General features: G+C 40.4%; 2 protein-coding genes across 3 annotated transcripts in view; both read right to left on the minus strand.

Moving 5' to 3' along the window:
* Positions 1–3,110, minus strand: part of appa (amyloid beta (A4) precursor protein a) — a 35,174-nt gene extending 32,064 nt beyond the window's left edge. The window contains exon 1 of one of the 2 annotated variants that reach the window (XM_044187312.1): positions 2,877–3,110. In XM_044187312.1, coding sequence (XP_044043247.1) covers positions 2,877–2,936 — 60 coding nt within the window. In that variant the 5' untranslated portion in view covers positions 2,937–3,110. The remainder of the gene's footprint in view (positions 1–2,876) is intronic. The other variant, XM_044187311.1, reaches the window with a different exon arrangement.
* A 240-nt stretch (positions 3,111–3,350) lies between these two features.
* cyyr1 (cysteine/tyrosine-rich 1) lies at positions 3,351–11,980 on the minus strand. Its single transcript, XM_044188401.1, has 4 exons — positions 11,597–11,980; positions 8,023–8,122; positions 6,815–6,975; positions 3,351–4,594 (listed from the first exon to the last, which is right to left on the minus strand). Exons 1-4 carry the CDS (start codon positions 11,679–11,681, stop codon positions 4,461–4,463), a joined length of 480 nt encoding a protein of 159 aa, XP_044044336.1. The 5' UTR covers positions 11,682–11,980; the 3' UTR covers positions 3,351–4,460.
* Between the last annotated feature and the right edge of the window lie 3,633 nt (positions 11,981–15,613).

The following is a 15,613-nucleotide window of genomic DNA, read 5'->3' on the forward strand; positions in this document are numbered from 1 at the left end:
GTGTGAGCAGCAGAGAAGGTGCCAGGGAGAAACACTGGCAGCGCCAACAGGCATAATGGCATTAAACTCACTAATAAGGGGAGAGGGCTGGTCCGCCCCAGGCTGAAAGACTGCAGTATGCACACAAACAGACTGCCTGCGACCATCCAAGAGCCATTTCCCAAGGATTTACAAATACACAAAGGCTGGCATCCAACTCCCACGCTCCACACCGCGGGCCCGTCAGGAAGAGCAGCTTCCTAGAGCTGTGTGTTTAGAAGTGTGTGTGTTGCAGTCATGAAGGCCATAAACAAGCCCTAACAAGATCAAAAACTTGCAACATCTCATTTTCAAGTCTGACTTAATCTTGCGTATATTATTCCTGAAATTTTAAACAACTTCTTTCTATCGAATTACATCACTTCTGCCTTTGATGTTGATATTGTAAATACAGGACTCAAAGGGTAAAGATTGTCTTTGGTAACCTAAGCAATGGATTATGAACAAAGCCAATGCTTTGCTTGATAAGCAGCCCAAACTATTCATTCCAAGTACACTGATTATAGGCTACGTGCAGGAAACAATGAAGGTCAGCTGCCACATTTCACCTGATTCATATGAGGAAAAACAAAAAAAACTTGAAAGCTGACCAGAAAAGGCCAAGGCAGCAGAAACAGGAGGCCTAAATTGAGTATAATAGCCATTGTTTAGCGCTATTGATCTATTACAAGTAACACCTTTATCATGTATACCAGCTATAAATTGTTACAAACAAAGATTCCACAGACAACATTGAACTGCAGCTGCTCCTCAACCACAATTGCAGGTCTCATCTGAAACAATGTGGCTACTGGTGGTTATGCAGGAATGTGTCATTTCTTTCACAACAAGGCCACAAAATGACTAAATTCACATTCATCGCATAACCTTAAGTGTTGAAATCACTCATAAAAATAGGTTTTAAAAACTCCCAGCTGGGGAAAGCTGGTTTCTTCCATTGTTTCCCTGTAATTTGGGATTTTCCTCATTCGAATCGAGGGTTAAGGACAGAGAGTGATGTATGCTGTACAGATTGTAAACCCCCTTGAGGCAAATTGTGATTTGTGATATTGGGCTATATAAATAAAACTGACTTGACCCAGATGGGGAAAGCCCCATGTTTCAAATGGTGCTTCACTTCTTTGAGGAATTTCCCAAAAACAAACGTTAGTAGCCTACCCTGAATGAAATGGGGAAATAAAGCATAACTGCTGCACATTATCAAGAAAATTACACTAGGCCTGCTGACAATGATGACATGACATTTAAAAACAATTCTATGTACGCTGAAAATGGCTGAATTCGATTAAATAACTGATTTTTCACATTTGAGTGACATTTAGCTCAAGAGCAAGTAAATGACATGTTAAAAATAGATATTTTTTGCAGTGTATATTCACATAAAGCGATATTCTTGGCAAAGACGCTTGAAAATGGATGAGCAGTGATTATGTGAAACTAGGTCCACTGTAAAAGACATTAAAAAATACCTTATAGTGCCTGTGCCACTATTATCACGCCAAACTCTACGGTGGATTAGAAAAGAGCTTGAAAGGCAACAATGATAGTCAAAGCTCCTGTTGGCTTCCCAGTTTCCCGACCCTCGATAAATGCTGCAGTGCACCGCCGCCATCTTACTTCTCTATTCTCTTCTCTACCGTCTGACTGAAATATGTGGGAGCGTTAATAATGTTTGTTTTCTAAGGGTACTGTCATGTTCATTTGCTTTTTTAAAAGACAGATTCTGGCGTCAAGTCTTCGTTATGAGGGAACACGACGTCTTATTGACTTATTTTCATTCCCAAAACACGCCCACTCCCTTAAAATTAGCCCTCGGGATATGGAAAATGAGACAATACACTTTTCATTTATTCACCCTAAAGAGTTTAACAAGATTCAATTAGCCCGAATGACCGGTAAATAAGCGTTTTACAAACAGCAGCGTTCAGAGCCATTTGAGCAGTGTGATTTAGGGTAAATAATTTGTTGACAAACCCAACTTGTTTGTAACATTTTAAATCAGAGGAAAGCAAGTTGCTTCTCCGTTTTACACAAAGGAAAAGGAAACACTGAAGGGTTCAGCATTAGATGGAGGGTGTCGGAAATTCTCTCCATTGTCACAGTCTCAATAAATCAGTTACCACAGGCTTAAAGGGAGACTTTGCCCAAGGAAAGGCATTAAGGAGCATCGGAACAGGGGTATTTAAAATAAATACGCCTTTCCTGTTTATATCTCGTGTTTTCTGGGGGGATTCATTAAAAATAAAACAACAAATAATAACAAAATATCTCGATGGTTACGTGATGTATTAAATAGTGTGTTTCTGGTTTAGAAATATCCAAGTATTCACAATCAGTGTCAAGCTACCTAGAATTTTACACAAGACTTCTTGTTATAACCTTCAACATAAAACAGTCGGCAAAATACCTGCATTTTTTTTTACACTACACTGTAAATTACCAGTGTGCAAAACACGAAGGTTTTAAGTACTCATGAAAATAGTAGTGTTTCACTTACATACGTAATTTTCGCATAATTACATCGATGGACATAGACCGTTATCAAGTTGTATATTCAAAATACCACGCGCAACAGCAGATTTATACACCAAATCTCATAGTCATTGTTTATTAGTTTTTAAGATACAATTTAGTTACTTAATTTGATACAATTTAAGTTGCCTGTGTTTAATCTTCCCCTTGCTCCCCCCTCAAACACATTCTAAGCCTTAGCTCTGAAGGTACAACCGCTTAGCTTCCGGTCTAGTTGTAGCTAACTCTAGCTAGCTTGACTCAGCTGGCAGCAACAATATGGTGGAAATTACTACCCATTTTCGCACAAAAACTGATTTTCTTACCTCGGCAGCCAGAGCCGAAGCCGCTACAGCCAGCAGCAGTAAAGCTACTCGGTCCCCCATGTCGTTTCAATGACACAACGCTCCTAAAGGCAGCGTTTCACCGAACGGTTTAACGTTTGCGTCGGGCGAGAAACTGAGTGTGTTCAGCGCCGGTGACTCCCGTTGTCTGATGATGAGCGATACCGAGGCTGCACAGCTGCTCAGCGCCGGATCACCTGACCACAGCAGAGTGGGATTAACTAACACACACACACACACACACACACACACACGTTATCTTTCTGACGCACACATTTGTATTTTATGTACGCTACACTCTGAACTCTATCAGACTCACGCGCACGTAACCTACATCAACAGCCTCGTGCACACGCATTCCCGTTTTTAAGCACAAAACACGTTGTCACAGTCAACGCACGCGCGCACATGTGTGCATTATTTATCATTCATATGACTAAATGGAGACCACAGACGTTAATGTTCATATGTTACGTTTTAATAACTTTAATTTACAATACAGCCACTGAAACAGTAAGGAAACACTTAAAAGCATTAACCTATTATTATTAAGACAGTTAAATCCCTTCCATCATTCACAGTCATCCATCACATGAATCAGTCATAGCACAGTGAGGTCAATGGACTTTCAGTTTCAAATACAAACCTTAATTAACCTACAACTGCAATTCAAATGATAAAGGCATCACAATTTTACAAAAGTCTTGCAAAGGCAAAAGAATTAAAATTTTTCCATTTCAAAGAGAATCCACTTTGGCTCAACTGAACGTGATGTGACCCCCACTTCAGTTTTCACCCTCACATTGTTTCAAGTAAGGCAATAAAAACCAGTTCATTACCAACAACCCCGTCCTTTCAAGTTGTTCATGCCATTAAGGTCAGTATTATTATGCATTAGATTCAAGTCTTTGTGTCTACACGTGACAGGTCCAGACCTGACTTGTTTAAAACAGCTTTATTCATCAATTTCCACCTCAGTCACTGACATAAATCAAGTTTCTTTTTTCTTTTTTAATAAATGGGGGGAAAATGTGTAACCTTCCATTAGAGCAGAGTCTACATTGTGTCCTTTAAAGACTTTTCTCCTCCAGTGATGTGAGGTTCCCCTCCATGCTGACAAAAGTGGTTCTTCACCTGCATCAAAGCAACACTGTGCCTTTGATGTGCACAGCCGGGGATGGACAAAGACATTGGTTATTAGAGAGAAAAAGTACCAGCTGCAGGCTAGCAGTGCTGCTAACAGTTAAGGCTACCAGAATGTGGACAGTTGGGGTGTTCCTTGGCGTCCTGACACAACATTGTGTTAAATTATTTATTTCCCCACCATTAGGTCCAGACTGCAGTGACATTTACACCCTGCAGGCGTGTAGGAATTCTGGTCTGCTGAACAATATTGCACTGGGCCACCCTTGTTTTTTTTTTTGTGGGCCCCTTAATTTGTCTTTAACCCCGTTAGCAACAGCACTTCTTCAGAGGCCAGAGATGTACAGCCATCTCCAGGTCTGGAAAACCAGGCCATGAGAGTTCCCTTTGAGCTGGCCGATAGATGATCCGTGCTGCAGGGATTCACTTGCGGGTGCAGCCAGGGTAAGGAGGAGGGGGGGAGTAGTTGGCCGGCCGAGGCTGAGTTGGGGTGTAAGGCGGGGGGTGGAGCGAGGGAGGGTACATCTCGTAGTCATAAGTGTATGGAGGTGGAGGACCTGAGTTCGAGAAAGAAATAGACGCATTAGTTCAGCAGGGAGGTCAAAAGCATTTATTTCCTCCATAATTACAAACTTGACATCTTAAAAAGGTGAATGAGGTCCACTCCAAAATGCCCCCATTTTACAAGGAGTTTGATGGGACAATTGCGCCCTCTAGTGGCTGAACAGAGAAACAACACTTTGGAGGAAGATCAAAAATATGGCAGCAAAAAGTCTTTTTGTTGACCACAATGCATCAGTCTCACCAGGGGAACTTACATTAATCACTGCAACATCAAAGCCGCAGAGATGAAAGAGAAGATGAATGGAGTTAGTCGAGCCCCACTCCAAACCTATAGATTGCATCAGCAAAACCTCACATTTACGACACTATTATTATTATTAACTCACAGTCTAACATGCTACAGGAGGAGCTTTATTTTAAAATATCCAGTGCTGATCTGAAACTGGTTTGAAGCTCAGACAAGAAGACCCTGCAACTTAATGTTTTATATCTTTAAGGCACCGTTATGTAAAATATAACTAATGAATATTATAAGCACTAATCACTAAGTCAATTAAAATATGGATTAACTAATTTTTGTGGCAGTGGAGAAGGAAAATAATAGCACAGCAACACCTCACATCCTTTGTCATGACAGAAAATAATTCATATCACTGTGGCTACATACATACGCATTCAATACTGCATCGCTTTGTGTGTTTGAGCGGCATGTTTATGAAACATGATCAGAGCTGCAGGGCAGAGCGAAGAGTGCCGGTCCAGCGTACCATGAAGGCGATACACCGAGAAGAGAATGAAATGTGATAAATAAATGATGAGCCCCAGGAAAAAAAACAAAAAAAAAAAACAGCGTTCCTGGGGCTAGAGAGTGTCACAGAGTACAGACTCTTGATGTGCAGACAATGTACCTGTGAGTACAAAGTGGAAACACTGGCCGGTTTTTCTCCCTTTGAGCGGGAACAGGGTGTAACAGATGTGAAACAGTGAGAGTGGAGAAGAAAACAAAATAATCATTCTTACGTAGGGGGCGGTAGCTAATGAAATAAGGTGTATTTATATGAATTTCAAAAGGCACTTGTGTGTCAAATGCTTGAAAAGAGCTCATGGTTAAGTGGTAATGGTTTGAAGCATTTATATTATGAAAATAATCAGTCAATCAATTTGTATTACTAGTCAGGAATGGTGCTCAAGGCCAAGGTGGATCCTGTAACACCCTTACACACTGTAACACACACTGTAGACACTTATTCATTTTTTACAACTGCTGTTTTCTTTTCATATCTGGTCGCCTGAGGACAGGAGATGAAGTGTCACTGTGGCGCAATGTGTAGTAGTTAATCACCGCTGTCTAAATAGTTATACTGTATGAAGTTGTAACTAATGCTTTACTAACATTAATACATTATTAATGCATAAAATATCAGTAAGCAGAATTATCTTATTGTGAAGAACTATTTTGGCTGAGTATATCCTTTAAAAGAGTGTCTGATAAATAAGTTGGTACTACTCTCTAATGAGTCACACTTTATAAAAAAGGGTTTATAAAAAATAAAACATTTATCGATGTTAAATAGATTAGATCCGTAACGAATGGTTGTTCAAGAAATGTTTTGTTGTGAAAAATTGTTTCTCTCCTTATAGCCTTAGAAAGTGTGTGGTTGTGTGTGATCAATATGTTTGTATCACTTTCTGATGTGCCGTACTTTATATAGTGTAACTAATTCTTTATTAACATTAATAATTTATTAATGCTTACTCGATCAGAAATGAACGACTATTAAGGGCAAGTTTTTTTGGGCTTGTGCATTTTCTTTAAAAAAGTCTGTGTGATCAATATGTTGGCACTACTTTCTGATAATTAATACTTTACAGGGTAATTCGTTGTAACTAATAAAGCTTTATTAACATTAAAAAAGCTTTTTTGTATGAATTAAAAGATCAGCACTAAGATATTACTAAGAACCACTTTTGTTTTGAAAGATTCTTTTGGCTGATGTATATCCTTTAAAATTGTGTGCGATTTAAATAAGTTGGTACCACTTTCTGATAAGTCATCAAAGAGTTTATAAGTTGTAACAAATGCTTTATTAACAGTAATACATTTATTAATGCTTAATAGACCAGTAGTAAATTGTTTAGGACAAGTTTTGTTTGGAAAATCCTTTTGGCTCATCTATCCCCTTTAAACACGTGTGTGTGTCCTGTAGACCCACCTGGGTAGCCCTGGGTCACAGTGTTGATGTAGGAGGTGCTGAACACGCCGACCCGTGCGCCCCGCCCGTTCTTCATGCACATACACACGCACAGGAACAAGGCCGCCACCGCTCCCATCAGAAACACCACGCCGAAAACTATACCGGAGATGGCAGTGCCCCTGGAAAAAACAAACACACACGTGTGAGAGGCGGCAGCTGTCTCAAACAGACATGCTACCAATGCTTCTAAGTTGCTGCCATGGAGATGGACTGCAGCATCTGATGTAACTCAGCTGTGTGATGTGTACGTGTGCAAAGTGTGTGACAGTGCATTGGTGTGTATGGTGTGTTCGCTGCAGAGGAGTCTGTGAACTGGCACTATAAAATAGAAAACCACTCATCATTAACAGGTTTGTTACATCTTCATAGTCAGCGTTAGTCAGCACGTCAGATTGGCTGTTTTCAAGAGCAGCAGAATCTGACTTTTTCCAAGAGTATTAGTACCAACCAGAGATACACCCCCCCCCCACACACACACACACAGATCATTAAAAACTGTTATGTAAACAAACAAAGCTTTATCTTAAAGAGAAACAGAGGTGTGAGAAGTAGGTGGTAAAGCAGCTGTGCTGATTTAAAGCAGGCAAAGGTCAAAGGTCAGATCCTCTGAAGGCTCTTCTGGCATGTTAAAAGACAGCTGGTGTGTGAGTTAGTTGTTACTTCTTACCACCAGAACCAAAACTGCACCAAACCTATGTGTGTGTGTGTGTGTGTGTGTGTGTGTGCGTGCAGCTCATTCTGAAAATGTGTTAATATTTTGTCCAAACTAGCACCGTCGGGTGGTTTTCTAAAAAGGTTTGACACTGAAAACACAAAAGAACAGAACAACACTCAAAGCTCTTCTTTCCCCTCTCTAAGTTTAATGGTGGTTGGCAAAAAAAAACCATTTGATAAGAAGTGTGGCTGAACAGATGCGTGATTTTTGACAACAAACAGAACACCTGTATTTTGTGATCGCCCATATTTAAAAACACAGTGATCTCAGATGGAGAGCTGGTGATGGCAGAAAGTTGCCATCTTAACCGTATTGGTAATGTTGGAGTTTCTTTCTACAGTAAATAACAAAATCAGTATAAATTAGATTTTTGCCTTTGCAGAGAGTTTTTCGCAGAGACCTAATCTAGGACTTTAACACTTGTGAATGAGGCACAAAAGGATTTACTTACGAGAGGACGTCCCCCACATAGGCGTAGTAGGAGCAGCAGAAAGGTGGCGATCCATCGCAGCAATACTCTATACAGCCATCACACTGGGCTTTACTGCCACCTGCAACACACACACATCCACACACTCTTAAGAATCTGCCAATGCAGGATGTAAAATTCTGTGGAACCCGAGGATCACCAGCAATTCCCAGAGTGCTGGTAGATGGAACAGAAATAGCACAGATAAAGCCTGTAACCAAGTCTTTAAGAAACGCATTAAGCTCTTCAGTCAAATATTCAAGAATAAAATAACAAGCTACTTTTTTTTTTTTTTTTTTTTTAGGTGGAGAGGGTCCAGGGTCCAGGGTCAAAACATGTGGTATATTTCAAGTTGTTAAGAAGTCGTAAGTGTCCACTTATAATAAAAGAAGCCCTTAAAAGAAACCATTAAGTCAGGTCTTGTTACCTGGGAAACTTTTTTAACAATTTCCCTAGATGAAAAAATATCTTGAACGCTATAATGAAACCTTTGATGAACTAACCTCAAAAGCGCACAACCTCAACCAGCAGTCTCTATTTATACCTTCAAAGACAAAATTTAAAAGCGCGGAGACAGTCGATTTATGAGCTTGGAGAACAGGAGAAGCACTTGCCCGTTTTAAAAAAAGAGGCAATCAATACCTGTGGAGGAAGAGAAGATCTCTGTAGTGAACTCACACAGGGCCCTCGGGTTTCGTTCCAATAAACCCAGCCACCCTGTATTATTGGATTTAAGGTTTTTTAAATATCAGTCGGATCAGGAATAAAAATTAAACCACTGGGAGATTTAAATAAGTCTCAAGCTACAGCAGCGACTTTCTGATCACTTAATATATATAATATCATACGACGATTACATGGCAACAAGCAACCGTTGCCATGTAACAGCTATGCAGCATTTCACTGAGTTAACAGTACACATGCTTGATGTATTTTTCCATGTCATGGCTGACTGAGGCAGCGGAGCGGCCCACATGGCAGACCAGCTGATTCAAACACTGTAGGCTGCAAACTGGCTGAATCTGACAGACGAGTCTATGACGCAGCCTGAAAAACATTTATGATAACACGGCATTATTGATTCATTGATTGGTTAAACCACGTTTAGCTGCCAGAATTGCTCTTTTTTCGAATCTGATGACACACTAGCTGCAAAACTGGTTCGGTTCTGTTTTTCAGTCTTTTTTGTGTGAACGCTTTTTGCCCATTAGCTGATTAGTTTGTCTTGTCAGGAGGATATTTCAAGTAGTTGTCGAATTTTGCTTCATTATATTGGCAGTATTGGCATCGACAATTTGTCGATTACAAGATTAGTCGATCCGTAGAAAGTTTACTAGCAACACTTCTGGTTAGTCAGTTAAACATTCACTGGTTCCAGCTTCTCAGAAGAATCAACAATGAAAATAACAGACTCTAACAGAGACAAAGACTTGATTCCAGGAGATCTTTGCAAGATCATCGAATAAATTCAATCCGATTGAAATGATGTTTTCGGGTATAATGGGGAATTCCAATTTTACACACAAGGGAAAGTTCCTTATAGGGAGTACTATACTCTGGCTTTGTCAAGTTTGAGAAAATAACCCTGATGATGTCCTCTCGGCTTGGGCTTGGTGATTGCAAACTGTTAACAGAAAGCACCTCGAGCACATTTGAGGCGTGTGGTTTGACAAGCGTGTGCATTTACCGGGCATACTTGCATTATGGGAAGCGTAGGATCCAGCGTTTTTGGAGCTTCACCCAGAAGATAAGTCAGATAAGATATCTGAGCCTCTGCTGCTTTGATCTCTTGTGAATCCCCCAACTTTATGTACGTGCAGTACTACGTCACTGCAGTACCCCTTTAACAGTATCACAGAGAGCTGTTCAGGAGGTGGGTTACTCAGGGTTACTGTAAAACCCAGAGACAGAACGTGTGAAAACTGTGTACGATGGACACAGAATCGTGAGCCACAGTGATCCAGCAACTGAATTAATTACTTTTGAGTGGGAGGTCATTAAAATGGGACACAGTATGACTGACGTGTGTTTGCGTGGGGGTCAAATTAAAATGGTTTAAGAGCAATGATTTGTGCACCGACGCAAATCAAGATCCAGCATGATCATTTTACATCTTACGTGCTTATTCCTGCTACGAACAGACGTGGCATTTGCAGGATCTATTACATACTTTGTGTGTGATTAATGTGGTTCTTTTTACTGCCCCCCCCCCACACACATTCAAAAGCATTGTACACACAGCTGTGCCTCTCTCTGTGTACTCGTCTCAACCTGCTGCCACGACATGAGCCCTTTTCATCTGAAGGCTTTTTCCCCTCATGAGCTGCGATATTTGTGTGTGTGTGTGTGTGTGTGTGTGTGTGTGTGTGGTGGTGGGGTTTGCTGTCGTGTGCAAGGTTGGAGTCTTTCACAATCTGGAGCGCATCAACACACTTCAAATTAAGGACACTGCAAAGAAAAACAAGCTCCCTGCATACATATATATATATATATATATATATATATATATATATATATATACATATATATATATATATATATATATATATATATATATATATATACATATATATATATATATATATATATATATATATATATATATATATATATATATATATATATATATATATATATATATATATATATATATATATATATATATGTGTGTGTGTGTGTGTGTGTCTGCTTTCTCTCAGCAATCACTCACACACGATGTGTGCCTGGAGGCATATATGCAGAGTTACAGGCATGCGGGTTCACACACAGGTAGAAAACTAAAGAAAGAAAGCAGAGTGCTGCCTTTGAATTACTGCAGGAGAGTGCTCTTCTCATGGAACTTGAGTGTACACACCTTTTTTTCCTGCAGAAAAGTCTTTAAAATCTAAATTCACAGTGCGTTACAAAATCACTCAGGTCTTTTAAAACAGAAAACTTTTCTGTGATTGGGGGTTTCTTCTTATGATGGATGTCAACCCACCTTTTTAATTTAAAACACTACATGCCTGCATCAAAGCTCCATGTAAATGCCTACAGGAGGTCCCACCAGCAGACTTCTGGGGTTGCTCAGTCTGGGTGGTCCTCTGAGGTCCTGGCTCCTGTCTCTCCACACGCTTGGAGACAATGGCACTATGTCCTTTAGCCCACCCCTTTTCTCTCTCTCTCTCACTCTCTCTCTCTCTCTCTCTCTCACACACACACACACACACTACCAGCTAACGTTAGTCCTCTCCCCTGCCCCCCTCCACGGCACTGTACCGCAGACTTAACTCAGATTAAAAGTTTGGTCTGTGCGTAATTTGGAGGAAAACGAGACTAAACTGAGGGTTACAAAAAATGTGACCGGAATAAAAAAAAATACTATAAACTGACTTATGGATTTTCTTGACTTTCTATAGTTTCCCAATACTTTCTCCTTTTTCTCATTTTTGAGGCTGGAGGAGTCGCATCACTAATAAAACACTAAGACGTGGTGAACTATGGACATGTGGCTGCTCGAAAAGGTGGACGAGGATTTTAACTTATTAAACAACCCCCCCCCCCCCAAAAAACTCACCGGTGAATAAACAAAGCAGCAGCGAGTTCCTCAAGAGTTTCCATCTCACCGCCTGCGTCCTCCTCCTCCTCCAGGGGTTTTCCATGACCCTTCTCTCCCTTTGCGCCCACTTTCCGGGCGGTTTTAGTTCCTTAATCAAGAAGATAACTAAAAGCGCTTCTTCCCAGTGCCTGGAGCAGTCACCTATTTGGCTCTTCCAGGAGCATGGTTGTGCCCCCCCTTCCCCTAAGACAGCAGCCAACTGCTCGTTATGATTTCGGATTATTTAAATGTCTCCCCTTAAAAGTGAACCTCCGGTTGTTCCTCCACGTGTGAGCGTCGTTTCTGTCGCTGCTCCGTCCTGTTCCCACACCTCTGACTGGCTGCTGACGGTTTTATTTCCCTCCCCTCCCCCGTTTGCTCAAATTCCCCTGTTGAGTTTACACTGAGAGAGAGAGAGAGAGAGAGAGAGAGAGAGAGAGAGAGAGGAGAGAGCGGTAAGTCAGCTACAATATGAAAAAATCACATCTGGTATATATTTTCAAAATAAGACTAATGTCTGCCCATGGCAGTGTCGCTACTTTGCTAAATTCTCTTTACTCTTCACAATATGCATTGATATATAGACGATATGGCTTTTATTTATATATTATCATTGTTTTTTATTTGTATTACTAATATTAATTAAAAATATGTATTTGTTGTATTCATATTATTCATATTATTTGTGTCCATAGGTAACTCACACACTTGTGCTTTTCTGTATATGTGTTATGTTTATTTTTTCTTTCCATTGCAAACTTTTGCTAGTGTTAGAAAACGGTGATAATAGTTAATACGATTTAAAAAAGAACTGTTGCAGTTATATTTGAAAAGCACACTGTTCAATTATCTGAATAGTTAACTATTACATACTGTACATGTAGGCCTGTTGTTTTTTCTTTCTCTTTTCCTTAATGATGATCTGAATATGGTAAATGAATGTTAGTATTCATACCATGCCAATAAAGACACTTGAATTTGAATGTAAGATAGGCCTATTATTGGCTACAGCACTGTTCACTGAAGGCCACAGCACATGATTTACATCATTTTTATACTCATCAAACCATTCAGTGAGCCATCGTGCCGTGTATGGAAGCATCTGCATTTGTTATGTTTTCCCACTCACTTATTCAGATTTCTCCTTTAACTTGTCACCCATTTGTTGCCTACCATTACAAGTGTATAGAATAAGACCCACAGCTAATAGTTCAAATGAACCCCTCTCTTTGGGGAGAATCTTTTTAAAAATAATCATACAGGAAATTATTGAATGAGATTTCTAGCCTTAATAAAATGAGGCACTCAAAACATCACTGTTTGCTATTCACTAGTCCCCATCACTATTTATTTGGTTTTGATTGAATTGATTCAATGCTCTGTATACATAGACAGATGATGCAATAGAACTGTTTTCGCAGGCTGTGTAGCGCTTCCCATAACTACTAAGCTGACTGCCCCTTTAAACTTGAAGACATAGGATATTTCTATCAGATATATTTAAAGTGAATGTATTTGTTGACCCTACAGTCTAGTAATTTTGTTTTACCCCATTGTCATTGCTTTACAAATTAATGATTATAAAAAATAATTATTAGTAGACGTAGCAGTGATTAGAGGTGGTCATAGTGGTACTAACCCTAGTAGTAGTGATGATATGGGAGTAGTATTATTAATAGTCATATTTAATGGATTTTAAGTGCCTTTGTGCTTTTATTTTGAAGGCAGATTTTTTTCGTTTTCCGGTCTGTCTGTCACGCTTGACCAGCAATAAACGCCTGGGCATGGGTTTCTACGTACGTGCGCGCGTGCACACGCGCACTCTCGATGGCCTGCTTTTCCGGGCTCCCCGGCAGAGTCCCCCCTGCTTCACATGCCGCCGTCACATCACGACCCCTATTGAGATGAAAGAAGAGGCAGACTGTAATGACCCAAGGCGGCACAGCTTGCCACTTCACACCGGTGTGACAAAACGTTACGTGACTCAGGGCTTTTTTTCAGACACCAAAACAACACGAACCGCCCTACGGCTCTTATTAGGTCTAAATCTGTCCCGGAGCTAGATGGTGGCGTAGTCTGAAAACTTCATCCCATTAACACTTGTGCAACACACAGCTGTCATGTCAAAAGCACTCAAACAGACACATTAGACCAAACACACACCTGATAAGATTAGAGAGAGTCTTTGTAGTTTTCATATAGCAAAGTGAATTCTTCTTATCTCTGCTGGCGAGGAGGGGCACGGTGGAACAGAGGTGAAAAAGAAAAACAGGCCCACCCCAACACAGGGGGCCATAACTAACGTTAAATGGGGCAGAGAGGACCAAGGTAGGGCGCACGATAGGACACTATGGTGGTAAGGCAAATGGTCTGCTCTGATTTAACTGAACATTTGTGTGCAGCTTTATTTCACTACCTCTTATAGGTCCTATCTTAAACATCTGTGTCAAAAAGTAGTTTCAAGACATTTACTATTTCACTTTCCTGCTCGCATGTTGTTGCCTGGGTCCAGACCTTTGAATCTGCCCTGCTCCACCGAGCTGACTGATTCTGAAGATGGAAATAGAGTGTAAGGAGTTGACAATTCTATCTGACATCAGGCAATGCACGTTGCATATTCCTACATTAATATGTTTAGTCAAACTGCCACACAGCAAATCTGGGGCCAGATATATATCTAGAGGACGTCACCCTACACTTGATGGGGGAGAAAGAGTCAGGGCCCGATCCAGGATAGAGCATCATCGTGGAAGGGCACGATATTGTTTCTACCCTTGCACCTATATAGATGAAAAGGACAGGGGCAGACCACCACCCCCACACACCTCCCTCTGTAGTGGGAATACTTTGGATCCAAAATGTCACTTGTGCTAACCTGTAGGGACTTAACTACAGTCATAAAAGTGATAATTATAGTTCTGAAAAGGCCCCTGGTAGGCTGTGAACATTAGCAACCATAAAAGATCACCATCCAAAAATGCTACATTTTTACATACATTGAAGAATAATATATAATAAAGATATTTTGAAAACCATTTTTGGTCTTAGCTAAAGTAGTAGCAACCAGACAGCAGCAATGCAAAGGAGTAATAAGCACAATTAAAGTTGATTTTCCTAATATGAGCTGGTTAGGAGAATTTGTCAGTAAATGATACGTGTGCATAGGGATAATCAATATTTTGCCTAGACTTGTGTAAAAAGTGTGCATCAACCATCTGTGGCATTTATTGCACAGACCTAATGAAGCTTTTGGCCACGATGGATTTAGATTTTTAGATATGAACACTGTTGTTTTTGAAGTTTGAAAACTGGATCAAATTTGCCATAATCTAAACAAGGTGTTATGGGCGACCAAGGGTGGCAAAAGGATGAAGGTAATTTAGTTCTCAGAAATGCCACCCACATTGAGCAGCAATGATTCATAATGCCTTCCAGATGTTTCTTTTAAGCTGTAATGATGTGACGCTGAGACATGAAAAAACAAGCAGGTAACAAAGTAGGCATGAGTTTCCTTACAGGCGTATATATTAATGATGACATTTTCCTCCCCGAGTGTGTGTTTTTCTTTGTCAGTCGTGAAGTCAGAAAAAAAAAACATGTAGTATACATCCTCACCTACAGCAGTTGTTTAGGCTTACAGCGTGTGGTGACACATTATGCTGTTATGCAGATTACAGAGATGGCCAGTCTTCTTCTTAACCATCCATAATTACAGGATAATGATTTCCTTTGTGCTTGCAGTGGGAGCCGACAAGGCGGGAGATCATCTTCCTCAGGGCCCAACAGGAAGTGTCACACAGGCTTCAGCGTTTAGAGTCAGTGCTGATGGAGTATATTCTGGTCCCAGCTGGAGTCCAGAAAGTCCGGGGGGTCGGGATGCCTGGCCACAGACAATTTAAAACAAAGCTACAAAAGTATCAAAGAAGAAAGCTAGGTAGAGATGCTATCAAAATGTGTATGCACTGAGGCAAAAATACATCGCTGACTTTCTAAAGG

This window comes from Siniperca chuatsi, linkage group LG24 (genome assembly GCF_020085105.1).
Source record: "Siniperca chuatsi isolate FFG_IHB_CAS linkage group LG24, ASM2008510v1, whole genome shotgun sequence".
In the NCBI taxonomy this organism is placed as follows: Eukaryota; Metazoa; Chordata; class Actinopteri; order Centrarchiformes; family Sinipercidae; genus Siniperca; species Siniperca chuatsi.

Bases quoted from the DNA above. Each gene is read 5' to 3' on its own strand.
- cyyr1 (XM_044188401.1), bottom strand. From the start codon at position 11,681: ATGGAAAACCCCTGGAGGAGGAGGAGGACGCAGGCGGTGAGATGGAAA. The intron at 6,976-8,022 runs GTAAGTAAATCC...TGTTTTTTCCAG, and splicing joins TATGTGGGGGACGTCCTCTC to GGGCACTGCCATCTCCGGTA. The intron at 4,595-6,814 runs GTGGGTCTACAG...TCTCGAACTCAG, and splicing joins TGTGACCCAGGGCTACCCAG to GTCCTCCACCTCCATACACT.